The sequence below is a fragment of the Pongo abelii genome, chromosome 14 (genome assembly GCF_028885655.2).
Source record: "Pongo abelii isolate AG06213 chromosome 14, NHGRI_mPonAbe1-v2.0_pri, whole genome shotgun sequence".
NCBI lineage: Eukaryota > Metazoa > Chordata > Mammalia > Primates > Hominidae > Pongo > Pongo abelii.
Window position 1 is genome coordinate 118,939,081 of NC_071999.2, and position 24,818 is coordinate 118,963,898.

A 24,818-nucleotide genomic window follows, 5' to 3' on the forward strand; every position below is an offset into this window, starting at 1 on the left:
AACCTTCCAGGCTCAGGTGATCCTCCCACCTTAGCCTGCTGCGTAGCTGGCACCACAGGTGTGAGCCACCACACCCAGCTAATTTTTTATTTTTTGTAGAGACCAGGGTCTTTCTATGCTGCCTAGGCTGCTTTCGAATTCCTGGGTTCAATTCCTGCCTGCCTCGGCCTTGCAAAGTGCTGGGATTTCAGATGTGAGCTACTGTGACTGGCTGTTTTTTTTTTTTGAGACAGAGTCTCACTCTGTCGTCCAGGCTGGAGTGCAGTGGGGTGATCTTGGCTCACTGCAACCTCTGCCTCTCAGGTTCAAAGTGATTCTCATGCCTCAGCCTCCTGAGTAGCTGGGATTACAGGCACACGCCACCACACCCGGCTAAAAATATATATATATATATATATATATATATATATATATATATATATATGTACTTTTAGTATAGATGGGGTTTCACTATGTTGATCAGGCTGGTCTTGAACTCCTGACTGGTTTTGTTTTTTAAGAGCTTTCTTCTTCATGAGCTCTGTCTTCTGAAGTGCAACTCAGAATAACTGAACATTAACGTAAAAAGTTATCTCTGGGCCGGGCGCAGTGGCTCACACCTGTAATCCTAGCACTTTGGGAGGCCAAGGTGGGTGGATCACGAGGTCAGGAGATCGAGACCATCCTGGCTAACACAGTGAAACCCCGTCTCTACTAAAAATACAAAAAATTAGCTGGGCGTGGTGGCGGGCGCCTGTAGTCCCAGCTACTTGGGAGGCTGAGGCAGGAGAATGGCATGAACCTGGGAGGCGGAGCTTGCAGTGAGCTGAGATTGCACCACTGCATCCCAGCCTGGGCGACAGAGCAAGACTCCGTCTCAAAAAAAAAAAAGTTATCTCTGGTTCTGGAAACAGCATTTTTTTTTTTTAACTTGGTAAAATATACATAACATACAATTTGCCATTTTAACCATTTTAAGTGCACAGTTCAGTGGCATGAAGTATTAGACACTCACACTGTTGTACAAGCACCACCATCCATTTCAGGACTTTCACATCATCCCAAATTGAAACTCTGTGCCTATTAAATACTTACTGTCCAATCCTCCCTTACCCCAGCCCCTGTCAAGCCCCATTCTATTATACTTTCTGTCTCTATGGATTTTATCTCTCTGGGGATCTCATATCAGTGGACTCTTACAATATTTGCCCCTTGAGTCTGGCTTCACTTAGCAGCATATATTCAAAACCATTACTTTTTTTTCATACTTTTTTGGCTTTTTGAGTAGACTGAGATAATTTCCAGTTATCTAAGAATATTTAAGTATTCTTATAAGTTACAATAGATGAAAAATATTTTAAGGGAAACCATTTTATCTTTCTGTTTAAAAAAGTAAAGGGGTGGCCAGGCGCGGTGGCTCACGCCTGTAATCCCAGCACTTTGGGAGGCCGAGGCACGCGGATCACGAGGTCAGGAATTCAAGACCAGCCTGGCCAACACGGTGAAACCTGTCTCTACTCAAAATACAAAAATTAGCCAGGTGTGGTGGCAGGCGCCTGTAATCCCAGCTACTCGGGAGGCTGAGGCAGGAAAATTGCTTGAACCTGGGAGGCAGAGGTTGCAGTGAGCCGAGATCGCGTCATTGCACCCCATCCTGGAACAGAGCAAGACTCTCTCAAAAAAAAAAAAAAAAAAAAAGCAAAGGGGTGAGTTTTCAGTTTGTAGAAAGTAAACAGTTTAGTTTCACCTTTAAAAGTAAAAAGTTTGGTTTTCATAAATTGAACATTCATTAAAGTGATGTTATGTAATATCCAAGCAACTTGCTTGAGCAAAGTTACGAATTACTTTGAATAATGCTAAATTTCTAATTATCATCCACCTCTTATTTCAGATACCGTATCATCTTTGTTGGAGAGGAGCTATAATAGTCTATATTAAAGTTACTGTTCAGACAGATGATTCCAACAAATTGCTTTCATTACTTTATTGGTAATTTTAAGCACTACAGAACTTAGTTTTTTTTTCTGGAAGAAAACTGGAATTAAAATCATTGATCCTTTAGAGAAGTAAAACAAAGGAGAAGGGAGTGTACAAAACAAATAGAAAAAGAATTCTTAGCATACTTTCCTTTCCTGTATTCTCACTGAGAAATAAAAAGCAAATGGGACATTGAGAAGCAAAATTAATCCTGATTAGGCTCGCTTTGGGACAAGCAACCACTTTGCATGATTACCTATTGTCAGGTGTGAAACGGAGCCAATGATCTCTCATTGTCGAGGAGAAAAGACCTGGAGACCACAGCTTATCCAGTCTCGCTCCTGACCTGCATCTGAACACCTGAAGGAAGAAACTTTAAGAAGAAAAAGACTTCAAGTGACAGAGGAGACAAAAGTCTCAAAGGTGCACAATTGAAGAACTCATGGTGTCTCAGGATGGGTGTGAAAGTAACAAATATGAGATCCCCTGACAACTAAACCCAGGCATGTCCAGGAATCCCAGGATGCGGTGAAAGTTTTCACAGTGGAACTCACAGGAATCCCCAGATGCGGTGAAAGTTTTCTCAGCGGAGCTCACACCAGCATTGTCTGGAAGATTAAATGTTGTTATGCTTTGAGATTGGCACTCATGCCATTCATATTTTTTTATTAAGAAGTACAATGAAATTTAACTTATTCCATGTTTGACACCAATGTAATGACCAAATTAAACTAGATTTTCAAAAATAATCACAGGCCCTGCCCCACAAACTCCTCCTGGGCACAGGGAGATGTGGGGCCAGTCAGTAGTGACTCCTCTCGGGTGCTGATCCACCATGCTGAATTCAGACCGGTGCCAGTCCTCTGAGCATCTCCCAATTCCTATGTGATTTCCTGTCCCTGGTGTATGAACATGTCGGCCTTGATGTGATCCCACAAATTATGGGCCATGACGCATCTACCACTCTTGCCTATTCTGAAGGGCTGCCTTTAGTTGTCTTGCAAAGAGCACTTATACCTCTTCCCTACGGCTCAGGAGCCCTGGGTCTGGGGTGATATGGCCAGAGACCTACCTGTCCTCCAGCCATCCAAGACCATGCTTCTGTCTGTAAGTTCCCCCAATAAAACACCCTTTACTGACAGATTTCATTGGTCTGGCTTATTCTTTGGTTTCTCAGCTCCTTCGGCATTTGAGGGCCATGTTGCATATGTGGCCCTTTCCCGTAACAGAAGACAATGTTCTACGTCACGTTCCAGGACAAATGGCCTGGCAGAGCATGGCAAATGATCTCAGGGGGCGTTTGAGCAGGACCTCACTCTCCACAGCTCTCCTTCCTGGTGACAGGAGTCATGCGGGATGGATGGCCTTGCACGGGGCACTTTTCACTCTGCAAGTGCTCACACCTTATGCTCTTCATTTTGTTAACGCTCATCAGCTAAAATAGCAGTTTAACTAATTCTTTCAGCATCTGTCGAGCACCACGCTACGCCTGAGGAGAGAAAGGTTGATAACTGATGATAACTGATCATCCAATAGGTTCACGTTCAGGTGGGAGACAGACATTGAGATGAACGAGTTAGAAACCTGCTACACTGGGAGGTTTTACAAAAGCTTGGATCCCACTCTAAACCAACTGAGTCAAAGTGTCTGGAGAAACGCTGCCTGGGAAGTGCTATTTTATTAGTATTATTATTTGAGACAGTCTCACTCTGTCACCCAGGCTGCAGTGCAGTGGCATGATCAGAACTCATTGCAGCCTCAACCTCCCGGGCTCAAGCAATCCTCCTACCTCAGCTTCCTGAGTAGCTGGGACTACAGGTGTGGGCCACCATGCCCAGCTAATTTTATTTTTTTGTGTTTTTTTGTAGAGATGAGGTCTTGCTATGTTGCCTAATTGTCTCACCTTGGCCTCTCAAAGTGCTGGAAGTACAGGCGTGAGCCCAGCCTGGGGAAGTGCTATTGGTTAAAAAAAAATTCCCTAAGTGAGTTTAATCTATAACGGGGGTTGAGAAATACTGCTGTGGAAAAATAAAAAGCTTTACTAAGTGGTGCCATTAGGAATGCTAAGCGGGGGAGTGATTAATGATAACCCAGCCAGAACCCAGGCAGGTGTAGGGAGAGATGGCATCTGAGAGTGACTAAGAGGGGGCCAAACATGGGGTGGGGCAGAAGATTCAAGACCAAGGGACCAGGGAGGTTAGAGAATGGCCTGCGGAGGGGCAGAAAGTGACATTTCTGCCGTTGAAGAACTCTAGGGGCTGGGTGCAGTGGCTAGCACTTTGGGAGGCCAAGGCAGGTGGACCACCTGAGGTCAGGAGTTCAAGACCAGCCTGGGCAACATGGTGAAACCCCATCTCTACCAAAAATACAAAAATTAGCCAGGTGTGGTGGTGGGTGCCTGTAATCCCAGCTACTGGGGAGGCTGAGGCAGTAAAATCGCTTGAACCTGGGGGTCGGAGGTTGTGATGAGCCTGGATCACACCATTGCACTCCAGCCTGGGAGACGGAGCAAGACCCTGTCTCAAAGGAAAAAAAAACTTTAGGACCAATCCCTGGGGAGATGGTCACCTAGGTAATTCTGAACCTGTGGGGATAGCGACTGAAGACACGCATGTGCACGGCATGGGCCAGTAACTTGGAGGAGCAAGGCTGTTTGCCCTCGGAGGCCCAGCTTGAGTCACTGCCCTCAGGTAATAGCTCTTTCTAGCACCAAAATGACACTCATTAATGATTCACACTTCCTGGATCTGTGTCTACAGCAGCTGGCTCTGGCTTTAGGTTTGTCATTTCAGGTCTCGGTGCAATAATTCTTCTGAACTGTCTTTACAGGAAGACCTCATTTTTTTGTCCCCACTCCCTTATTTCCCCCCAGTTTTTTTCACTTAGGGGCCAAAGAATCCAAGATTTCTTTGGAAAGAAAGGTGGAGGGAGGAATGCAGGATAGGTGTTTATGAGTCTGTGTGTAGGTGAGGGTGTGGCCAGGGTGTCACCTGAAGCACCCATTTGCAAACCCACAATTTCAAGTCTTGGGGTTGGCCTCCTAGCTGTTGCTTCCTCCTCATTCATCCCATCCCTCCAGCACTGTGAAGCAGCTGTGCTCGCAGTGGGTCAGGGGTAGGTCCTGGTTACTTGAGGCGAAGACAATTTCATTCCCCTTGGACACTTACCAGTTTGGTGATGTGCACCGACCTCGGGCCTAAGCCGATCATCTCAGGGACTCTGCTACTCGCGTGACAGACTGGGCAGGAGTGGGCATATGACTTAGCTGGTCCATCACTGTGAAGTCTCTCCTTCCGCTTGGATGTGAAGGAAGAAACTTGCAGGCCCTGGAGTTTTTGGCATTCATTTCACTTTTGAACTCACTGTGAGGAGCACCAACACATTACATTATCGTTTAGTCAGTCTATGGTAGATTATTTCCAAAGATGATCCCCCATAAATTCTCTGTATGATAATCCCTCATAAGGATTAGGAGGAGTTCTCATAATCCCTCATAAGGATCCCTGTCCGTACATGGGACCCTCCCATCAAGGAGTGAAATCTATGTCCTTATCCTTGAATCTAGGCTGGCCTTGGAATTTATATTCACCAGTAGAACATGGTAGAAGTCATATTCTCGGACTTCCAAACCCAGGTCTTACAGGCTGTATAGTATCCACATTGACCCTCCTGAGCTGCCATGTAAAAAACTCAGGCTAGACCACTGAATAATGAGAAGCCAGAGAGAGAGACAGCAAGGCTGGCCTGCCCCCAGTGTTTTATCACCCCAGCTGAGATCCCAGCTATGTGACTAGAGCCACAGGAACCTTCCAGCCCCAGCTGAGCCCCCAGAAGAATGCAGCTGCAGGACAATCCCAGCCAACAACAGGTGGAGCAGAAGCACCATCCCACCAATTCCGCAGGGTCCTGAGAAATGGTAACCCACTCACTGCTGTTTCAGCTCCTGCACTCGCGGTCACTCATGACACAGTCAAAAATAACTGACTCACAGGGTGTCTTAGTCTGCTCAGGCTGCTGTAACAAAATCCTTTAGATGGCTATTCATACATACAGAAATTTGCTTCCCACAATTCTGAAGGCTGAGAAATCCAAGATCAAGGTCCCAGCAGATCTGGCATCTGAGAAAAGTTCTCTGCCTCATAGAAGGCCTCTTCTAAGCATCTTCATATGGCAGAAAGGGCAAGCAGGCTCCCAAAAACCTCAGTTTTAAAGGGCACTAATCCCATTCCTAATTACCTCCCAAGGCCCCCACCTCTTAATATTTGGGATTAGGGATTAGGTATTTGGGATTAGGTTTCCACATGTGAATTTGGGAGGACACTTTCAGACCATAGCACAGGGTGAGTTGGACTTTGTTTTTTAATAGTCCTGATTTTTTTTTCTTAGATTTACCGTGAAGATGCTGACATGTGTTAGAAACAGAAAATCCAGCTCATGTGGTTTAAACGGAGATGTCTCTCATAGCAGGAAATTCCAGGTGAGGGCAGCAGGATTTTGGTGAATTGCCTGATTGTGCCACCAAGGACTTCTGCTCTTCTCACCTTCCCAGGCGGCCACCCCAGGGTGAAGATGCTCTTCCGGCCACCTTCTCTCGTGGGTGCAAAGGGCTGCGGAGCACCAGGCATTGCATCCAGACAGGGAATGCAACATCCACCAGGGAAAAAGGAGCATTTCCTCTTTATGTTCCTGTAGGAGTGAGAAAACCTTTGCCAGACAACCCCCAGCAGGCTTCCTGTTGGGACTCATTGACTTGAGCTTGTTTGAAGCCAATCGTTGGAAAGAGAAATGGAGTTATCAAGATTTTCTCAAGAGACAGAGTTTACCCTTAGCCACACAGAGTGGATACCTGAACCAGCAAGGATAGAGAGGGCATGGCTGCTGCATTGGCAACCAAGAGTATTCACGACAGAATGAAAAACAATTCACATTTACCACTGAATAAAGCATACTCCTGACAGACAGGCAGCCTTGATCTAGTGCCTTATACAACCTCTGATTGCGCCTCAACCCCAATCCCACAGTCACAGTTTACAACGTAGAAGCTTAGTCAAAATCTGGCTCCAGCAGTCAGGGTTCTTGCAGGAAACTGAAGGTGTTCTTGGGAGGGGATTTGGAAGCCAGTTTGATGAAGGACTGTTTGTTGCGGTGCGGTCATGGTTCAAGGATTCTTCAAAGGGTGCTGCTATTTAGGGACCAGCAACAATGGCAGACCGACAACATGTCTCACCCTTAGAGGCTTGGGGGCGGGGAGAAGTTCTGTTCGTAGAGCCTGGAGGAGTTATGCAATGGAAAGGGCACCCAGGAAGAATCGTAGCCACATAGGGAAACCAACACTGGCGGGTGTGGGGCCAGGCCAGGAAGGAGAGGGGAGGAGGCCCCTGCCTCTCTCCTACCTGGTCTGCAGCAGGTGTCCCTGTGGGTGAAGATCCACTGAGGGGGACCACCAGCTTCCTGAGCACAGGGCAGGCCGGAGCAGGACAGGCTGGGATGGAAAATGAAGAATCGGTGCTTTAGCCGACAACAAATGGGACCCGTTTACTGTTTAGTCACTATGATTAACGTTCACTAGTACTCATTTCTCTTCGTCTAAAAAGTGGCCAACACCATCTCTTCCACAAGCACTCGGGAGAACATTCATATTCAATTGCATTCCTAGGACCCAGACGGTGCAGGGTTCTCCACAGGCCACCAAATGGTGTTGCCTGTTTGGTTTCGTCAGTGATTATCTGTGGCAGCAAGACAGGAAGTTGGAAACCAAGTACCTCAATTAAGTCAAGTACCTCAATTAGGTCAAGGCTGACCGTGGAATTAGAGAACAAGTGTTACCCCGCCAGGTCACCCTAGGGAAAACAGGCATTCTCTGGGATTGAAATGGTGGTGTTTGTGTGGTAAACAGTTCTCAGTCCAGTTCAAAGCCAGCAGCATTAAGGACATGCCACCGTGAGCTGGAGACCAGGCGAAGCTGAGCTCCTCTGTGGTTCACCAACCCCTCAGGCTGCCTAAGTGTCTTCTGCTGTCGCAGCTTTGGGGACAGAGGGACAGAGGGGTTTCGGAACCAGGGGCCTCTTGTCTGCACTCTCCCCTCCCACTGACAGGCTGGCAGCCCGGGGCAGCCACCTGAGGAGCGTCCCTGTGTCTCTCCACCTGCAGAGCGGGAAAAGCCTGCGGGTGGGTGGCGCCACGCTGGGGCGAGACCCAGCTTCGCCTTAGGAGATCTCCCACCCAGCCGGACTCCCGCTCTCTCCCCGCGGCCCCCTCCCACACTGCCACCTCGCCCCGCGTTCTCACTGCCCCATCGAGGCTTCCGGGCGGAGGAGAAAAGTTTTCCGTCAGGAACCCGGGAAGGAAGCCCTGGGACCCTGGCTGAAACTCCGGGTTCCCCCAGTGCTGAGTCCCTTCCCCGCCGCGCCCCGCGCCTGCGCCCCGGGAGGCGGAAGCAACAGGGGGTTCCTCCCCGCGGCCTCTGACCTCTGCTTTCTGCCCTCTGCCCCCAGGGTCTGGGGCCACGGCCGAGGCGCGAGGGGGCAGGGCTGGCGCGCGGGTGCGAGCGCGGGTGTGGGCGTGGGGCGGGCGGGGGCTGCGGCCGCGGGGCGCATGCTCACTTGCGCCGGTGACGTGCGCGCCCGGAGCAGGGGCAGGAGCCAGCGGGGCCCGGAGGCTTCAGAGGGCGGCGGGCCGGGGAGGAGGAGACTCGGGAGGAGCAGAGCGCAGGCTCCGCCGCGGCCGGGGTGCTCCAGCCGAGCCCAACCGAGCGGGCGGACCGACGGGGAGAGAGAAGGCGCCAGAGCGCGCGCGCGGCCCCGAGCAGCAGCCTTGCCGCCAGTGGAGCAGGGGCCGACGCGCGGGGCCGCGGACCCAGCATTCGCCGGCCGGGCCGGGCATGAGCGCGGAGGGGCCGCGGCCGCCCCCTGCACCGCCCGGCGCGCCGAGGCCGTGACCGGAGCGGGGGGCGCGGCCGCACTAGTACCCCGGAGCCCATGGGCGCCCCGAGCCGGGCGCGGGGGCGCTGAACGGCGGAGCGGGAGCGGCCGGAGGAGCCATGGACTGCAGCCTCGTGCGGACGCTCGTGCACAGATACGTGAGTGCTCCCGGCGCGGGCTGGGGGACCTGGGGACCAGGCAGACGCGGGCCGGCCTCGCAGCCCGGACCCTGTGGCCGGTCCAGCCCCGGGGTCCCGGGAGGGCTCCAATGTCTGGGACGCTGACCGCCCCCGGGGACGAGCGGGGTGCTGGGGAGGGGCCTCGGAGTTGACACCCTGGGGCTTCCGACGGGGTCTAGGTGGGCACAGCGCGGGGCCCCCGCCCCAGGCGGCCACCTGCTCCCTGGCCGCGGCCGCCTCGCGCCCCCTTCCAGCCCTCAGCGCCCTGGGGGTCCCTCGGAGAAGCTGGCTGGGGTTCCAGCTGTCCCGGCGGACCGGGCGCCGGGAGAGAGCCAACTTCGACCCCACCGGGGCCCGGGTCCGGGGAGGAACCTTCAGATGCGGCTTCCGCGCAGCCGTGTGTGTAAGATTAAGGGATTGGGAGGAAACGTTACACTTCTGCAGAAAAAGCTAGCAATTGTGTTTGTTCTTTAACACCCCTGGGGGATTCAGAAGCGGAGTTTGGAATCTTTTTATTTTTTACCTTAAAGTAACCAATTAGATCAGAAGTCCGGGGTCTTCTTGGGATCCTCTGGAATCTGCCCCTTCAGTGATAAGCAAGTGAAGAGCTCAGGAGGGAAGACGCGGAAGGGGAAAAGTTGATTTTGTTTTACACCAGAGGAGGGGAAACAGGAATCCCTGGCGTTAGGTGTAAAAAGGGGTGTGTGGCCCGGCGCGGTGGCTCACGCCTGTAATCCCAGCACTTTGGGAGGCCGAGGCGGGCGGATCACGAGGTCAGAATTTTGAGACCAGCCTGACCGACATGGTGAAACCCCGTCTCTGCTAAAAAATACGAAAATTAGCCGGGCGTGGTGGTGGGCGCCTGTGATCCCAGCTACTCAGGAGGCTGAGGCGGGAGAATCGCTTGAACCCGGGAGGCGGTGGTTGCAGTGAGCCGAGATCGAGCCACTGCACTCCAACCTGGGTGACAGAGCGAGACTCCGTCTCAAAAAAAAAAAAAAAAAAAAAAAATGGTGTGTGTGTGTGTGTAGGAGAGGAAGAAAACTGTCCCAAGCACAGCGTTTCCTGCCACTGTCTTGCACAAGAGGCTTCATTGTTCCATAGAGGCTGGCGGTCAGTGGTCAGTCACAGGTTCGAGAAGTCGCATGCACCGGGTTTGATACTAGAGAGGGCAGTATTATGGGAACTTTGTTCTTTCCTGGCATAGGAATTACCTCAGGCAGCCTTTCATACTTATGAGCTTTCTTTAAATAGGAGACCTTGGCCAAAGATAGGTAAGTTTCTTTTCAGTGGGGGATGCCAGATCAATGCTTTCCCCCGGATTTATTTATTAACCAAAAACCTCGGAGAGTCAAGGAGACTTGAGTGCACCTTACATTGTTTCCTGATCTCGGGGAAGCCTTAGGAAGGTCAGCCTGATTTACTTAAGTGGAGAGAACTCACCCCTGGTGATTCTGATGATTCCGATGCTAGATCTTGAAAGGCTTGGCTCCAGGAGCCTTGTGTTACTCCCTCAATGGTGCTCGAGCCCCCAGTTCAAATCCTAATGTGAGTGGTAAACCTGTGTTTCACTGTGGTAACGCTATAGAAGACCCAATCACAGTGACTGTAGGTAACCTGCAGTGTAAGAGAAATGCTTTATTGGGCGGAAGCTTCTGTTCTCAGTTGTGTCGCTCAGAAGTGTGGGTCCCTAGACAACTTATTTTCCTGCTTTGTTTCCTTCGAGCGAAATGGAAGAGGGAAGGGACTAATAACATTCACTTTGCCTGCGGTGTTCCCAGTTCATTCCGTTCCCTTCTAACACTCAGTGTTAAAAAAGAGGGTCACGTTGTGGGGCTAATGTGCAGCCTCTTTCCATAGAAATGAGAGATGGATGGGCCAGCCCGGCTAACCCTTTGGAGAATCCCCCCTTCCCAGCCAGTTCCTGACCCCTTCATCTTGGGAGGGGGACAGACAGACGTCCAATTTTGATGCTTGACTCCCTTTCTCCAGGCCTTCAGCTGTTTTCTGTTATATAGATCTATATGTTTGCGTAGCTAGCATTTTTAATTCCCCTTTGCTGTATTATTACGCTTATGGCATCACGTTTTCTTTTAATTTAAGGGGTAAATGTTCTTTAGTGAACTTTTCCAGCGTATACATTATTGGATAACGTCTCGGGAATACGAGTTGTGGGATAGTATTATTTCTGTTTTTCTCATTCCACATGTGTTTTTTGCAGTGTATTCATCTGGCTACCTCACCCATATTTACACACAGAGCCATTCATCTCTATCATTTTAAGTTCATGTCTGTGGTATTAAACTAATTTGACTTTTTCCAGAAACAGTCATGATCTGTTTTCTTGTAATTTCGTTATCGTCCACTATGTAGGACTAAATTATATTTCCTTTTGCTACAGAAGAAAGAGTCTGGGATTGAATACTCGTATTTCCTCATGGTTTCCTTATGTGACTGACTTTGTTAAAAGGATAGATAAATAGGCCCTGTTCCTTCTTGGTTTCCACATAGTCAGAATTCCTGGGACAAAGAAAGCTTTCCAGCTCCTTCTGATGTGTGAGGGTGGCTAAAAGATAAAGAAGTGCTTGGAAAACATTGCTGTAGGCATTTTATTGTGGATTAACTCTGGAGAGATAGCAGAGGCAAATGAGTGAGCGAACAGATGAAGGTTAGGCCAGGGTAGCCAGGGTACTCCACACTGTGTGTTACTGGTGGTTTGGGTGTTTGGATGGACAGGAGCCATGCAGAGATATTTTGTATTTGTAAATGGTGCCGTATTTGTATACCATGAGGAGTGCTTGTGCTTATGGGGTAGTGTATGCTCCCTGGGATGATGTATGTGCTCTGGGGGGCGCGGGGAAAAGCGTGTGTGTCGTGGGGTAGTGTATGTGCTGTGGGGTAGTGTATGCTCCCTGGGATGATGTATGCGCTCTGGGGGGCGCGGGGAAAAGCGTGTGTGTCGTGGGGTAGTGTATGTGCTGTGGGGTAGTGTGTGCTCCCTGGGATGATGTATATGCTCTGGGGGGCGCGGGGAAAAGCGTGTGTGTCGTGGGGTAGTGTATGTGCTGTGGGGTAGTGTATGCTCCCTGGGATGATGTATGTGCTCTGGGGGGCGCGGGGAAAAGCGTGTGTGTCGTGGGGTAGTGTATGTGCTGTGGGGTAGTGTATGCTCCCTAGGGTGATGTATGTGCTGTGGGGGTTATAGGGGAGAGCGTGTGTGCCATGGGGTGGTGTATGCTCTATGGGGTGATGTATGTGCTGTGGGTGCAGGGGGAGGGGATGGGGTGGAGAATGTGTGTGCCGTGGGGTGGTGTATGTGCTGTGGGTGCAGGGAGGGTCTGGGGGAGAGCATGTGTGCCCTGGGATAGTGTATGCTCCCTGGAGTGATGTATGTGCTCTGGCGGGCGTGGGGGAAAGCGTGTGTGCCGTGGGGTAGTGTATGCTCCGTAGGGTGATGTATGTGCTGTGGGGGGCGTGAGGTGGTGTATGCTCTGTGGGGTGATGTATGTGCTGTGGGTACGGGGGGAGGGGACGGGGTGGAGAGCGTGTGTGCCGTGGGGTAGTGTATGTGCTGTGGGGGCCGTGGGGTAGCGTGTGTGCCGTGGACTGACTGGCGTATGTATTGTGGAGTAGTGTATGTGCTGTGGGGGCCGTGGGGTAGCGTGTGTGCCATGGACTGCCTGGCGTATGTATTGTGGAGTAGTGTATGTGCTGTGGGGGCCGTGGGGTAGCGTGTGTGCCGTGGACTGCCTGGCGTGTGTATTGTGGAGTAGTGTATGTGCTGTGGGGACCGTGGGGTAGCGTGTGTGCCGTGGACTGGCGTGTGTATTGTGGAGTAGTGTATGTGCTGTGGGGGCCGTGGGGTAGCGTGTGTGCCGTGGACTGGCGTGTGTATTGTGGAGTGGTGTATGTGCTGTGGGGGCCGTGGGGTAGCGTGTGTGCCGTGGACTGACTGGCGTGTGTATTGTGGAGTGGTGTATGTGCTGTGGGGGCCGTGGGGTAGCGTGTGTGCCGTGGACTGACTGGCGTGTGTATTGTGGAGTGGTGTATGTGCTGTGGGGGCCGTGGGGTAGCGTGTGTGCCGTGGACTGGCGTGTGTATTGTGGAGTGGTGTATGTGCTGTGGGGGCCGTGGGGTAGCGTGTGTGCTGTGGACTGGCGTGTGTATTGTGGAGTGGTGTATGTGCTGTGGGGGCCGTGGGGTAGCGTGTGTGCCGTGGAGTGGCGTGTGTATTGTGGAGTGGTGTATGTGCTGTGGGGGCCGTGGGGTAGCGTGTGTGCCGTGGACTGGCGTGTGTATTGTGGGGTAGTGTATGTGCTGTGGGAGTGGTTGGGTAGCGTGTGTGCCGTGGACTGGCGTGTGTATTGTGGAGTAGTGTATGTGCTGTGGGGGCCGTGGGGTAGCGTGTGTGCCGTGGACTGGCGTGTGTATTGTGGGGTGGTGTATGTGCTGTGGGGGCCTTGGGGTAGCGTGTGTGCCGTGGACTGGCGTGTGTATTGTGGAGTAGTGTATGTGCTGTGGGGTAGCATATGAGCCATGGGGTAGCGCATGTGCCATGGGGTAGTTTGATCTCCATGATGTAACACTTTAAAAGCACTTTTAGGCCGGGCGCGGTGGCTCACGCCTGTAATCCCAGCACTTTGGGAGGCCGAGGTGGGTGCATCGCCTGACATCAGGAGTTCAAGACCAAGCTGGCTAACATGGTGAAACCCCATCTCTACTAAAAATACAAAAGATTAGCCGGGCGTGGTGGCGGGTGCCTGTAATCCCAGCTACTCAGAAGGCTGAGGCAGGAGAATTGCTTGAGCACAGAAGGCGGAGGTTGCAGTGAGCTGAGATCGCACCATTGCACTCCAGCCTGGGCAACAAGAGCGAAACTCGTCTCAAAATAAATAAGAGTATTTTTAACAGCGTGGATGGAGAGCTAGTTCCATTTCCTCTTCAGAGTTGTAAGGTGGGCAACACCGATTCAGGTAGTTTAAGTTACGAGAGAAACCAGGGCAGCCTCAGCAGGTAGCTTAGATACTTTTCTTAGATACTCTCTGGGCAGTGGCCTGAATGCTGAGTGGGAGCCTCCGTGCCCTTCTTAGCCATGTGGCCTTGGGCAAGTGGCTTAATTCCTTATGCCTCAGTTTTCTCCTTTGAGGGTAAGAGCAGTACTCATTTCATAGCTATTGTGAGGGTTGAATGAGGTAATCTGGGTGGAGAGCCAAGAATGGGGAAGCTCTCAGTCCATTTGTCATGCCTGGCTGTTAACATAGCTGAGTCCCTGGGTAGGGTTGGCTGGGGAGAGAGCAAACCTATGGGCTGCCAGTTCTGCTGCTCAGCTACCCGTGGGTCCCGGCCTGCTGGCATCGTGAGTTGCAGGAGAGGTAAACCGGGCACCCTGACACTGAGCATGGTGTGGAGCTCAGGTAGGATTCAGAAAGCTTTACAACGCTGTGGTAAAACAGCCCTCAATCTCTGTAAGGCTGAGCATCCCGGCCCGGGCAGGACGCTTCCCTCCCTCTTCCCTTCCATGCCTCTATGTAGGGCATTTGATTTTTCTTCAGAGTTCTGTGGGTCAATAACTCAGTCTTGTTATAGTCCTATAATCTTTTTTCAATGATTCAGCCCAGATATTCCTTGTTAGTTTTGTTCTTTTGCCTGTCAAAGCTTCTGCTTGTTTCTACCTTACCATTCTTGCTTCTTAACATATTTCTAACCTTCTAAGATAGAAAACATTGAAAGATCTAAAGGCTTTCCTTGCTGACAGTAGATAATTACTTTCAACACAAACTGTTATAAGTTTTTTCTAAGAGAAAAATAAACATTTTTGCTTCCCGAGAACTTCAAGCAGTGCTATATTAGAGTGTGTTAAACCTTCTAGAAAGTCCAGCTATTTATATGCGTGCATACATATCTGCTTCTTTTATTACCGAATAGTGTATAATGTGAACATCAGTGTTCAACTGTGAGGTTGCCCCTTCTGAAAGACAGATTTATTTATTTAACTCAGTTATGCCAGCCCCTGTTTTAAAACTTTAGAAATGCCACATAATTTTGGAGTTTCTTTTCCTAATCCAGGATTAGACGATCCAGTGGGGCCTTGCAGTTGTTCAGCTGCTGGAGTCTACACCACAGGAGCACTAAGTTAAGCTGCTTTAGCTGCCAAGGTCTTCAGGTATTTGAAATAAGTGAATCCTGAGGCATAGAATCCAAGACTAATAATCTGTCTCCAGCAGTGTGGTGGCAAGCCTGCAGTACAGACTCGTAAAGTGTTCATAATTAACAAATGTTTAACCAGGCAGCTCATCACACGAATTCACCAAGCACCCTTCGTGTCTTCAGGGCCTCGTGTCTTCCACCTGGACATTCTAAAGTAGTCTGCCCAGATGCATAATTTCACCTTTGTGTCTACACAAAGGTTGAATCATTGCTTTTTGGAGCCCTGTTGAATATCTGCTTATTAGGAACAAGCATCTTGAGGTGCTTTTATTTCTTGCCAGGGAGTGAATTTAATAACCCAGAGGGAAAAAAGTTTGTATTATTAGGTTTGGCTATAGTCAGTTAAATTTCTAGGAATGGGAACACTGTCTTCAGTTTACAATTAGTTAAAATTGTGTTGAATCCATGAACAAAAATACATAGTTGCTTAACTGCACATGAAATCCTCTATTTACAGATGTATTAAGCCCTGAAACCCAAAATACAAATTGTTCTCTGGTGCTTGTGTTCAATAGAAATAGGGTTAATAAAAGATTCTCAAGTCCCAGACTTATAAATGTTTTTTTAACCAAGTTAAATGCTGGTAAAAATGCTATTTATTTGCAGTGAAAATCAATAGCAAGCAAGTTTTACAGAGTAGAAATTCAAGAAGATCAGATAAGGGATGATTTTCTCTTTCACTTGGATATTATTATCTGAGAAGAACAAAATGGTACATCCCAGAGGTGACGAGGTTAGGTATCGGAGTCTGACAGACCCACATTCAAGTTCCGTCTCGGCTGACAGCTGCGCGGCCTTGGCAAGTTGGTTGCCCCCTGTACGCTTGGTGCCCCATCTGCAAGGTGGGGACTATGATGGTGCCCACCTGGTGGGTCTGTGCAGTGACGGGACAGGTCACGGTGCTCGTGTACGCTGGGTGCCCAGTGCACGGGGCGTATTTGTTGCGCACATGGATCTGCGGCTGCATCACCATCCATGCTTCTGGGCTTCTTAAGGAGACTGCGTCTCACCTTGGGCTTTCCGGAACCTTCTCCCCACCCTCCTCTTCATGTGGAGAGTGGGTGACCTTGCCCTGCTCTCCCAGGGAGAGCGGTGGTCACTGGCGGGAACGCCCCTGCCACGCCCAGCAGCCTTTCTGCCTCTGCCCTTGCCTCCTCCGGTTGGGGCGAGTGACCAGTTCTGCCAAAGTCCAGTCCCGTGTGTGCTCCGGCCCCATCTTTCTCCCTCTCTGAGTGACACTGTTTGCCCTGCTGCTTGCCGTCCTGCTGTTGGCACCATTTTAGACCCCACATTTCCCAACTGTCACCCTGCTCATTTTTTGACTTCCAGCTACCGTTTTTTTAGCAGGTTGCCCCGTGTAGCTGACCCGTCCTTCCTTCTCCTGTTTCTTCTGTCCCTACCGCGGGGAGTTCCCTTACCAAGGTCTCCGTCACCCCCAGGCCCACCTCCCCCGGGCCCCTCTCTGCCGTTGCCCTCCACCTCAGCGACTCCGTGGGGCTTATGTGATCCCAGCCGCAGTTAGCGAGTGCGCCTGTGTGCTCAGAGACACGCCAGTGAGCCAGGAAGGACGGAGACCCAAGTCCCATCCCTCTGGGGCCCCCTTGGAATAGGGGGAGGCCCACAGGAAACCACCACAGTGAGTGTTGGGGTGTACCGCAGGCGACGGTGCTGAGAAAAAGAGAGTGGGGTTGGACGCCGTGCATGCGCAGGCTGGCGGGTAGATGAGGCGGGTGGAGGATGTGTGAGGCGCAGTGCTTGCGCGCAGGGTGGCAGGGTGGACGAGGTGAGGGCCTGGCCAGGTGGGTGCTTGCGTGTCCGGGCTGAGGGGCGGCCCACGCAGCAGCCTCTGGGAGCCCTGGGGCCTTCCGTGGGCTGCTTCCTGCGGCGTCCTGTGGGCTGGCCGCCCCTCGGTGGGCTCCCGTGCTGGCCTCTGCCTTCCCCAGGGCCACGCTGGGCTCCTAGTGACCTTTCTTCCCGCTCCATCAACACCCTTGTCCCAGGAAGAGGCGTCCACTGCCCGCTACACGCCACCCAGCCGTGTTCATTTCCATGTTCCAGTGTCACCCATGTGCCTAGAACGTTCCTGGCACAGAAAAGCCACGCAGAAAACAGCTGCTGGGCCAACACCGAGGCCCCAGGTCATTAGTGTTAATCACAGTGGTGAAGAGGTTGCCCTTGGCGATTCGGAAGGGAATTCAGGGGGAGCAGCCGCAGTGCCCTGTCCCCGGAGCCTGGTGTCCAGAGCCAGAGTTCTGAGGGCCTCCTCATAGTTTTAAAACTATTTATTTTATTTTTTATTTCTGAGAGAGAGTCTGTGTTGCTTAGGCTGGAGTGCAGTGGCTTGATCTTGGCTCACTGCAACCTCTGCCTCCCAGGTGCAAGCAGTTCTCCTGCCTCAGACTCCTGAGTAGCTGGGATTTGTGCCACGACGCCCGGCTAATTTTTGTATTTTTTTTTTTTTTTTTTTTTTTTTTTTTTTTTTTTTTTTTTTTTAGTAGAGATGGGGTTTCACCATGTTGGCCAGGCTGGTGTCGAACTCCTGACCTCAGATGATCCACCCACCTCCGCCTCCCAAAGTATTGGGATTGCAGGTATGTGCCACCACACCCAGCCCTAAAACTACTTTCATTTTAAAATGATGAGTTCTTAAGAACTAGACTCTGATCCCTGGAAACAACATGCCAACCTCTGGCATGCAGGACCTTTGCTTTCCAGGCAGGCGTTTCCCAATTTTGTTAGATTCTCAAGGGAGCCCCTGCCCCTGCTAAAGTTAAGACTCCTGTCCTGGGACAGGCAGGCTCCTCTGATGTGGCTGCACGGGCGCACTCAGCAGCCTCGATACAATTTGAACTTCTTGCTGAGATTTGAACGCAGAGGACCGCACATACATCCCCACATTTCCCCACTTTTTTGGAAGTCTTGTGACTCCTGGCCTACTGGTTTCCCGAGGACCGCTTCTGCTGGAGCGACGGCCACTTGGGGAGGGTCGGTGCTCTCCACTGGCCTGAGTTGCTGGGCGCATCACTGCTGCGTCGAAGCCTGAGACCACCCCACCCCATCCCAAGGAGGACACAGGCTTTTCTGGTTTGGTTGAGACTTGCAGAGCCTAAAGAAAACTGCTGGGTTGTTTTTGCGAGTTACCTAATGGTGCCTTAGCTGCCGCGTGCTTTTGTCCCGTGGTGTGTTTGTTTGTAATTCACCACAGCTGTAATTGCAGCAGAGCCGGAGAGCTTTCTCCTTATTACATATCCTGAGAAGGAAGCCCTGGCAGCCGGAACTGAGAGAGGGTGATGTGGCTCACTCATGCAGGGATGCTGGGACATCAGGCTGGGAGTCAAGAGATGGAATTTTAGGCTTTCTCTGCCATCTTTTACCTTTGTAACCAGGGTTGATGTGTGAACCCTTTGGGCAGATTAATCATTAGTTGCCTCTTTAAACCAATCTTTATTTATATTTATTTATTTTTGAGACAAGGTCTCACTCTGTCACCCAGGCTGGAGTGGGTGCAGTGACGCTATCTCAGCTCAGTGCAACCTCTACTTCTTGGGTTCAAGCGATTCTCGTGCCTCAGCCTCCTAGGTAGCTTGGATTACAGGCGCCTGCCACCACACCTGGCTCGTTTTTTAATTTGTATTTTTAGTAGAGACAGGGTTTTGCTATGTTGGCCAGGCTGGTCTCAAACTCCTGACCTCAAATGATCCATCTGCCTCGGCCTCCCAAAGTACTGGCATTACAGGTGTGAGCCACCGTACCTGGTCTTTAAACCAATCCTTTAAATATTGTTCTCCATTTTCAAAGTAGAGTGGGAAGAAACTGATTTTTCTGTGAATAAAGATTGTGTAAGTCGTTCTTTCAAATGTGACTTGTGTTCACATTCAGAAATTTGTTAGTGACATATTTTCACTTATTTGCAAGTGCCTTTCCTTACAGTTTTTCTGTCACTCAACTCAGATGAGTTAGTTATTCTCAAGGATAAAGACCACTTAGGTGAATATATTTTCAAATTCTTACTCTGAACGTGTTTAAGTAACTACCCTCTACCCCTGTTTGGCAAAATGTTTCCCATGTTTCTGTGGTTTTTATTTTTTTGTGGCTTTCAGAACCAGATCACTTCTTGGAAGGCATATTAGAAGTTTGCAATTGAGACGGTAAAATAAGTCACTTTTTCCTGGGAGGTGGTATTATGTCACACATCATTTGGTATCAAAATTTCCCCCGGCTGTGGCTGCAGAGTTGAAGGACATCAGCTGGCTGCGCTTGGCGTTGGTGGTCCGTTGTGAACTCTGCACAGTACAGTGTGTGTGCCTTATGTGCAAACATTTTAACAAAGACAGGTTGCCGCGGGCAAGAAGGGTTTTAACTTCTGTTCCTGTTACTTCTGCTGAGTTGGAAGGAGCACATTTCACAGATGATGTCATTGGTGGAGGCTGAGCCTGCCAGCACCTTATCCGCGTGTGCTTTGGCTGGACGATGGTCTACACTGGGCCCCTGTGCAGCCTCCTGCCAGGGAGCCTGTGTCCCACCTGGCTCTACTCTGAGCCATTCATGTCGCCTCCAGAAGCAGCTGTAAAATGAAACTCATGCCCTTTGCTGTCTCCCCTGTCCTGGGTGGTGAGGATCAAATGAATCTTTATTAATGGACAGGAAAATAACCTTGTAATTTCATACAATGAAATTACACTTTTCATACGCTTTTCAATGTAACACATTGTAAAGTGCTGTAAAAATATCTCAGGAAAGTGCTGCCAATTTTTGTCACATCTCATGTGACAAAGGTAATTTTTTTTTTTTTTTTGGCTTGGAAAGGGAACGAAAATAAGATCATTTTTCCTGGTAGGAAGATAAAAGATTTTAAAGAGAAGGTTTGTTACATGTGAAAAAAACGATTTGATCAAAGGCATAATTGGTTGAATTATGCATTCAACAAGGATGGAAATTACACGTTCAACAACAATGTAAAGAGCGTGCAGCCTGGCAAGGCATCTCTGTCCTTAGTGTGCTCACCCCCAATACGGGAAGGGCAGGAAAGGCTGGCATGAGAGGCACCCGTGGTCCATGCTGTGGGCACCTCCGGGAGGCAGCCTGGGACAGGCGGGTCCTGCTCCAGAGAGAGAAGGGGCTGCCGTCCGGCATGTCTGGGAGGCCGGGTCCTTCCTTCCCCAAGAGTTGTATCCACAGCCTCGCTCGATCCTCACAGCAGCCCTGTGAAGGAGCACCGTGCCATCCTGTGACAGGGCAGCCGGGTCTCATTGGCACTGGGTGCTGAGGGTGGTGGGTGGGCGCAGGCCTTTCTGCCTGACTCTGACCTTGTTCTCCCTGGTGTGGTCTGCACCCTGTGAAGGGTGAGCAAACGCCCTCCTGGCCCAGTTCAGCCCCAGGTCGTGCCTGTTGTCCTCGCATCATTAATAATTATCCATAGCATCCCCTTCACTCGCAGAAGTGTCTGAGCTTAGACGGCAAGTTCCACGGCCACTCCACCCTGCGGTCCTGAACCCAGGGCCCGCAACTCCCTCTATGTGCCCCGTTCTGCTTGTCACCCTCCTCGCCCTGAGGAGCTTCCAGCTGCTTCAGGACTTGTCCCCATGCCACACAACCAGGGCAGTTGTTCACTAGCATCCCCACTACCCCTGAATCCATCCCCACGGGCGTGGGCTTGGACCTGCTTCTCCCGCCCACTTATCTCTGTATCTCTGAGTAGTGAGACTTCCACGTTAGTGCTGTGGGGAAGAGGCTGGGCTTGGCTCAGCTGCTGAGGGATCAGCCGACCCCAAGTCGCTGCGGCCCTTTCAGGAGGACGTTGGGGGGCACGAGTGGCCGGCGGCCACCTGAGAATGGGAGTGGCACCCAAATATGTGGAATACACAGAAATTCGAGTCCACCTGTGGCCGTCTCCTTGGTCCTTTCTACCATGATTTCTCCGTGTCCCCTGCAACAGCGACCCATCCCAGCCAGGAGGAGAACACTGGGAGGTTGCCTGGTAGTTACAGGTGCATTAGATATTGTTGCTGCGTGCTCATCAGTTAGGCTCAGGCACGGCTACTAACTTCCAGGCATCTTGGCAGTGTCTGGAGTTTGGCAGTCAAGCTGTGTTTAGTTTTGACTTAAAGATTAAAAGGTTATAGAATACAGGAATAATCTTCTACCCTTTGAGGGAAAACTTACCAAGTTCCCCTGACCTTTGAAATGCCGAGAATCCCAGAGATGTTGAAGGAAGTGCCCAGAGGAAGATCTGGTCCACAGTGGATATTCAGCACACTGATTTTTTTCCTATAAAAAATTATCTGTCAGGGCCAGGTGCAGTGGCTCACACCTGTAATCCCAGCACTTTGGGAGTCCGAGGCAGGCGGATCACGAGGTCAGGAGATTGAGACCATCCTGGCTAACACAGTGAAACCCTGTCTCTACTAAAAATACAAAAAAATTAGCTGGGCGTGGTGGCAGGCTCTGTAGTCCCAGCTACTTGGGAGGCCGAGGCAGGAGAGTGGCGTGAACCAGGGAGGCGGAGCTTGCAGTGAGTGGAGATCGCGCCATTGCACTCCAGTCTGGGCGACGGAGCCCGTCTCCGTCTCAAAAAAAAAAAAAAATTGTCTGTCAGCACATTTATAAGCCCAGCAATGGACCAAGGTGTGAGTAGGTTCCGTGTCACCCTTTTCCTCCAAGTGTTACCCCGGCACTGTGCTTGTGTCTCGGCGTCCTGTGGACGGGGCCTGCGGTTATCCAGCTGGTGGTTCATGAGTGCACACATGCCTAAGGAGATGGATGGAGACAGGCGTTGCTAGTAGCAATTCCTCCTCTTGTCACAGAGTGTGCAAAAACACTCATAAGTACAGCCTGGTGCGGTGGCTCATGCCTGTAATCCCAGCACTTTGGGAGGCCGAAGCGGGTGGATCACCTGAGGTCAGGAGTTCGAGACCAGCCTGGCCAACATGGAGAAATCCTGTCTCTACTACAAATACAAAAATTAGCTGGGCGTGGTGATGTGCACCTGTAATCCCACCTACTCGGGAGGCTGAGGCAGGAGAATCGCTTGAACCTAGGAGGCAGAGGTTGCAGTGAGCCGAGATCGCACCTTTGCTCTCCAGCCTGGGCAACACAGTGAGATTCTGTCTCAAAAAAAAAAAAAAAAAAACCCCTGTAAGTACAGACACCTTAGCAACCACACGGAGGCCCCCCGCCCTGCCCCCCGCCTGTTCCAGTGGGAAGCAGAGCCTCGGAAGATGTGCACACGGGGTGCGTGGTGGTGTCTCCCTCTGCCCTCAGGTGGCCAGGCCTAGGGCCCAATGTGCCAGGGAGGGTTCTTGTATTCTGTGGGCTCCTTGTCCCTTCTGTCTGCTGTGTTGTGTGTGCATCTCTCTGGGTGGCCTTGGCCGGGCTTCTCTCTCTGTGAGACAGGCTCATCTCTCAGGGCTTTCTTCGTCCTGCTGATATCTATCCCCTGTCAGGTCCACTCGATTTCAAAAGCGATAACTAAACTTGTCTAACACGTGTGCATGAGAGCAAGGCGGCCAGAGGCGTGGGTCTGAGGGCTTTGCTTGAAGAGTGGGCAGTGTGTGTGTGTCTCGCAGTGCCCCCGCCTCGGTGGCTCAGGGCCTTGCTGTGTTCCGGCATTTTCCGCAGCGTCTCACCAGCAAAGTGAGTTTATGAAGTGAGAATCATGTTAACACACAGGCTTGATGATTGAGAAAGCAGATGCTAAGAATGTGACTATGCAATGAATAATTTTCATTATGAAAAACTGATACATTGTTTACGACATGATTCTCTGAGATGCTTGTTGCTGAGATTACAAACTTAAATGGTTTTATTGTTATTTAAGCACCTAGCATCTTAGTGTGGAGCTGAACAGGTATTGCGTGTGTCTCAGAGAGGTCAGCTGCTGTAACAGAATACTGCAGGCTGCATGGTTTACGCAACAGAAATTTATTTCTTGTAGCTCTTGAGGCTGGAAATCAGATCAGGGTGTCCACATGGCGAGGTCTGGTGAGGGGCCCTCCGGTGGGGGGGGGGGGGGCAGGTGGCTGTGTCCTCCCAGAGGGGGAGAGAGAACTCTCTCTCTTCCTCCTCGTAACCACACACCAATCCTGTCTGATTAGGACACAGACCTCATGACCTCATCTAATCTTAAGTACCTTGTAAAGGCCCAATCTTCAGGTCCAATCACATCAGGGGTTAGGGCTTCAATATGAGATTTTTGAGGGGATCACAGTTCAGCCCACAGCAGTGTCCTGGTGACCGAGGCACTATTTAGATGGCGAATATTCAGACGGATGGGAAATGGTAAAGAGGACAGTCAGAAAAACACATTACGCCTTGTCTGTTGCTTTATGAAATAGATGACAGAAGCATGTTCCACGAAGTCTGGAAAGACACAACATAGTTACTTAGTGAGAATGGGTTATTTTTTAAGTTGTGGAACAAAGTTAGGTAATTTGACCCTTCTTAGATGTAACAGATCGCAGTTCCCGTGGTTGGTTCAGATCTAAGGTTCTGTGTATTTATATCTTCTTTTTGCTTTTTTTTTCCCCCTGGAGAAGGCTGGTAGGGGAGAAGTGGTTGGTATTAAAACAATGCTATAACGTATTGTTTTGGTTTTTGCATTACAATCCAAACACACAGCATCTGGCTTATTGACAAGACAGATGTTAGGGTTTACATCACAAAACGGGATTGGGCCTGTCTGCTCAGTAAACTCGGAGGCTGCTGGATCATGATCTAGTTCTTCCAGTAAATGGAATTGCTTTTTGGAGCCCATACTCTGTTCACCTGCGTGTGTGGAGGATGACGTCTTACCATTGACAAAATTGGACTGTGCTAGTTGGAAGGTGCACTTGAAATGCAAGTTAGAACAACAGGGCACGTTGGTCCCTGCTGTCCAAGGCGGGGGAGTCACGGGACGGCTCCAGTGCCACACCACCCACACATCAGCCACTATGTGGGTTCCCAAGGCAAGCAGTGAGTTCCCAAGCCAGCTGTCGTCCACCTTTCTGGGTTAGTGTCTTTTTAAATAATCAAAGGTCTTTACCATCCATTAAGTACCTGCCCAGTTGTCGTATGCGCAACTCAGAGATGATCATAGGTCACGACTCCTCTCATTCGGTAGTTAGGGTGGCCTCTGGTGATTTTTGGAAGAATTCTGGGTACTTTGCACTCTCTTTGACTGAAAATGCAAGGCCAAGTGGCTCCAGCACTCAGCAGAAACCATAAATGGTTTTGATGCTCTTGGGAGCCCAAGGCCACAGTGGCTGCTCTGCCCCCGCGTTGTCTTATCTGGAAATGTCTGTGGGAGGCGAGGCTCTGACTGCGGCGTGCGTCTCAGGTTTGTATCTGGGGCACGTGAGAGTCTGAGATGGGCTGGGGGGTGTCCCCCTCCCTCTGTACTTGCTCAAGTACAGGAGCAGCTCGCCTGAGTCTGAGATGGGCTGGGGGTGTCCCCCACTCTCTGTACCTGCTCAGGTACAGGAGCAGCTCACGCATCTCCTTCATTCTTTCTGGCTTTGTTGCTCACCATTGCCTGGGAAGGAAGCGGCTGCCTAAATAAATAATCTCCTGCTTCAGA

The 24,818-nt window shown here is 50.7% G+C and overlaps 1 protein-coding gene and 1 long non-coding RNA gene across 11 annotated transcripts in view; one reads left to right on the forward strand and one right to left on the reverse strand.

Annotated features, from left to right (window-relative positions):
* Positions 1–1,938: 1,938 nt before the first annotated feature.
* On the reverse strand, positions 1,939–8,571 carry LOC134759910 (uncharacterized). 2 transcript variants are annotated; one of them, XR_010136834.1, is made up of 3 exons: positions 6,349–8,571; positions 5,124–5,318; positions 1,939–2,564 (listed from the first exon to the last, which is right to left on the reverse strand). It is a non-coding gene; the product is annotated as an uncharacterized LOC134759910 (long non-coding RNA). The 2 variants fall into 2 exon arrangements; XR_010136833.1 differs by having other exon boundaries at positions 5,886–8,571.
* An 18-nt stretch (positions 8,572–8,589) lies between these two features.
* The window catches only part of ATP11A (ATPase phospholipid transporting 11A), a 199,078-nt gene continuing 182,849 nt past the window's right edge, over positions 8,590–24,818 (forward strand). For all 9 annotated transcript variants that reach the window (XM_024231048.3, XM_024231049.3, XM_024231050.3 and 6 more), the window contains exon 1: positions 8,590–9,034. In XM_024231048.3, the coding sequence (XP_024086816.3) occupies positions 8,996–9,034 (39 nt within the window). In that variant the 5' untranslated portion in view covers positions 8,590–8,995. The remainder of the gene's footprint in view (positions 9,035–24,818) is intronic.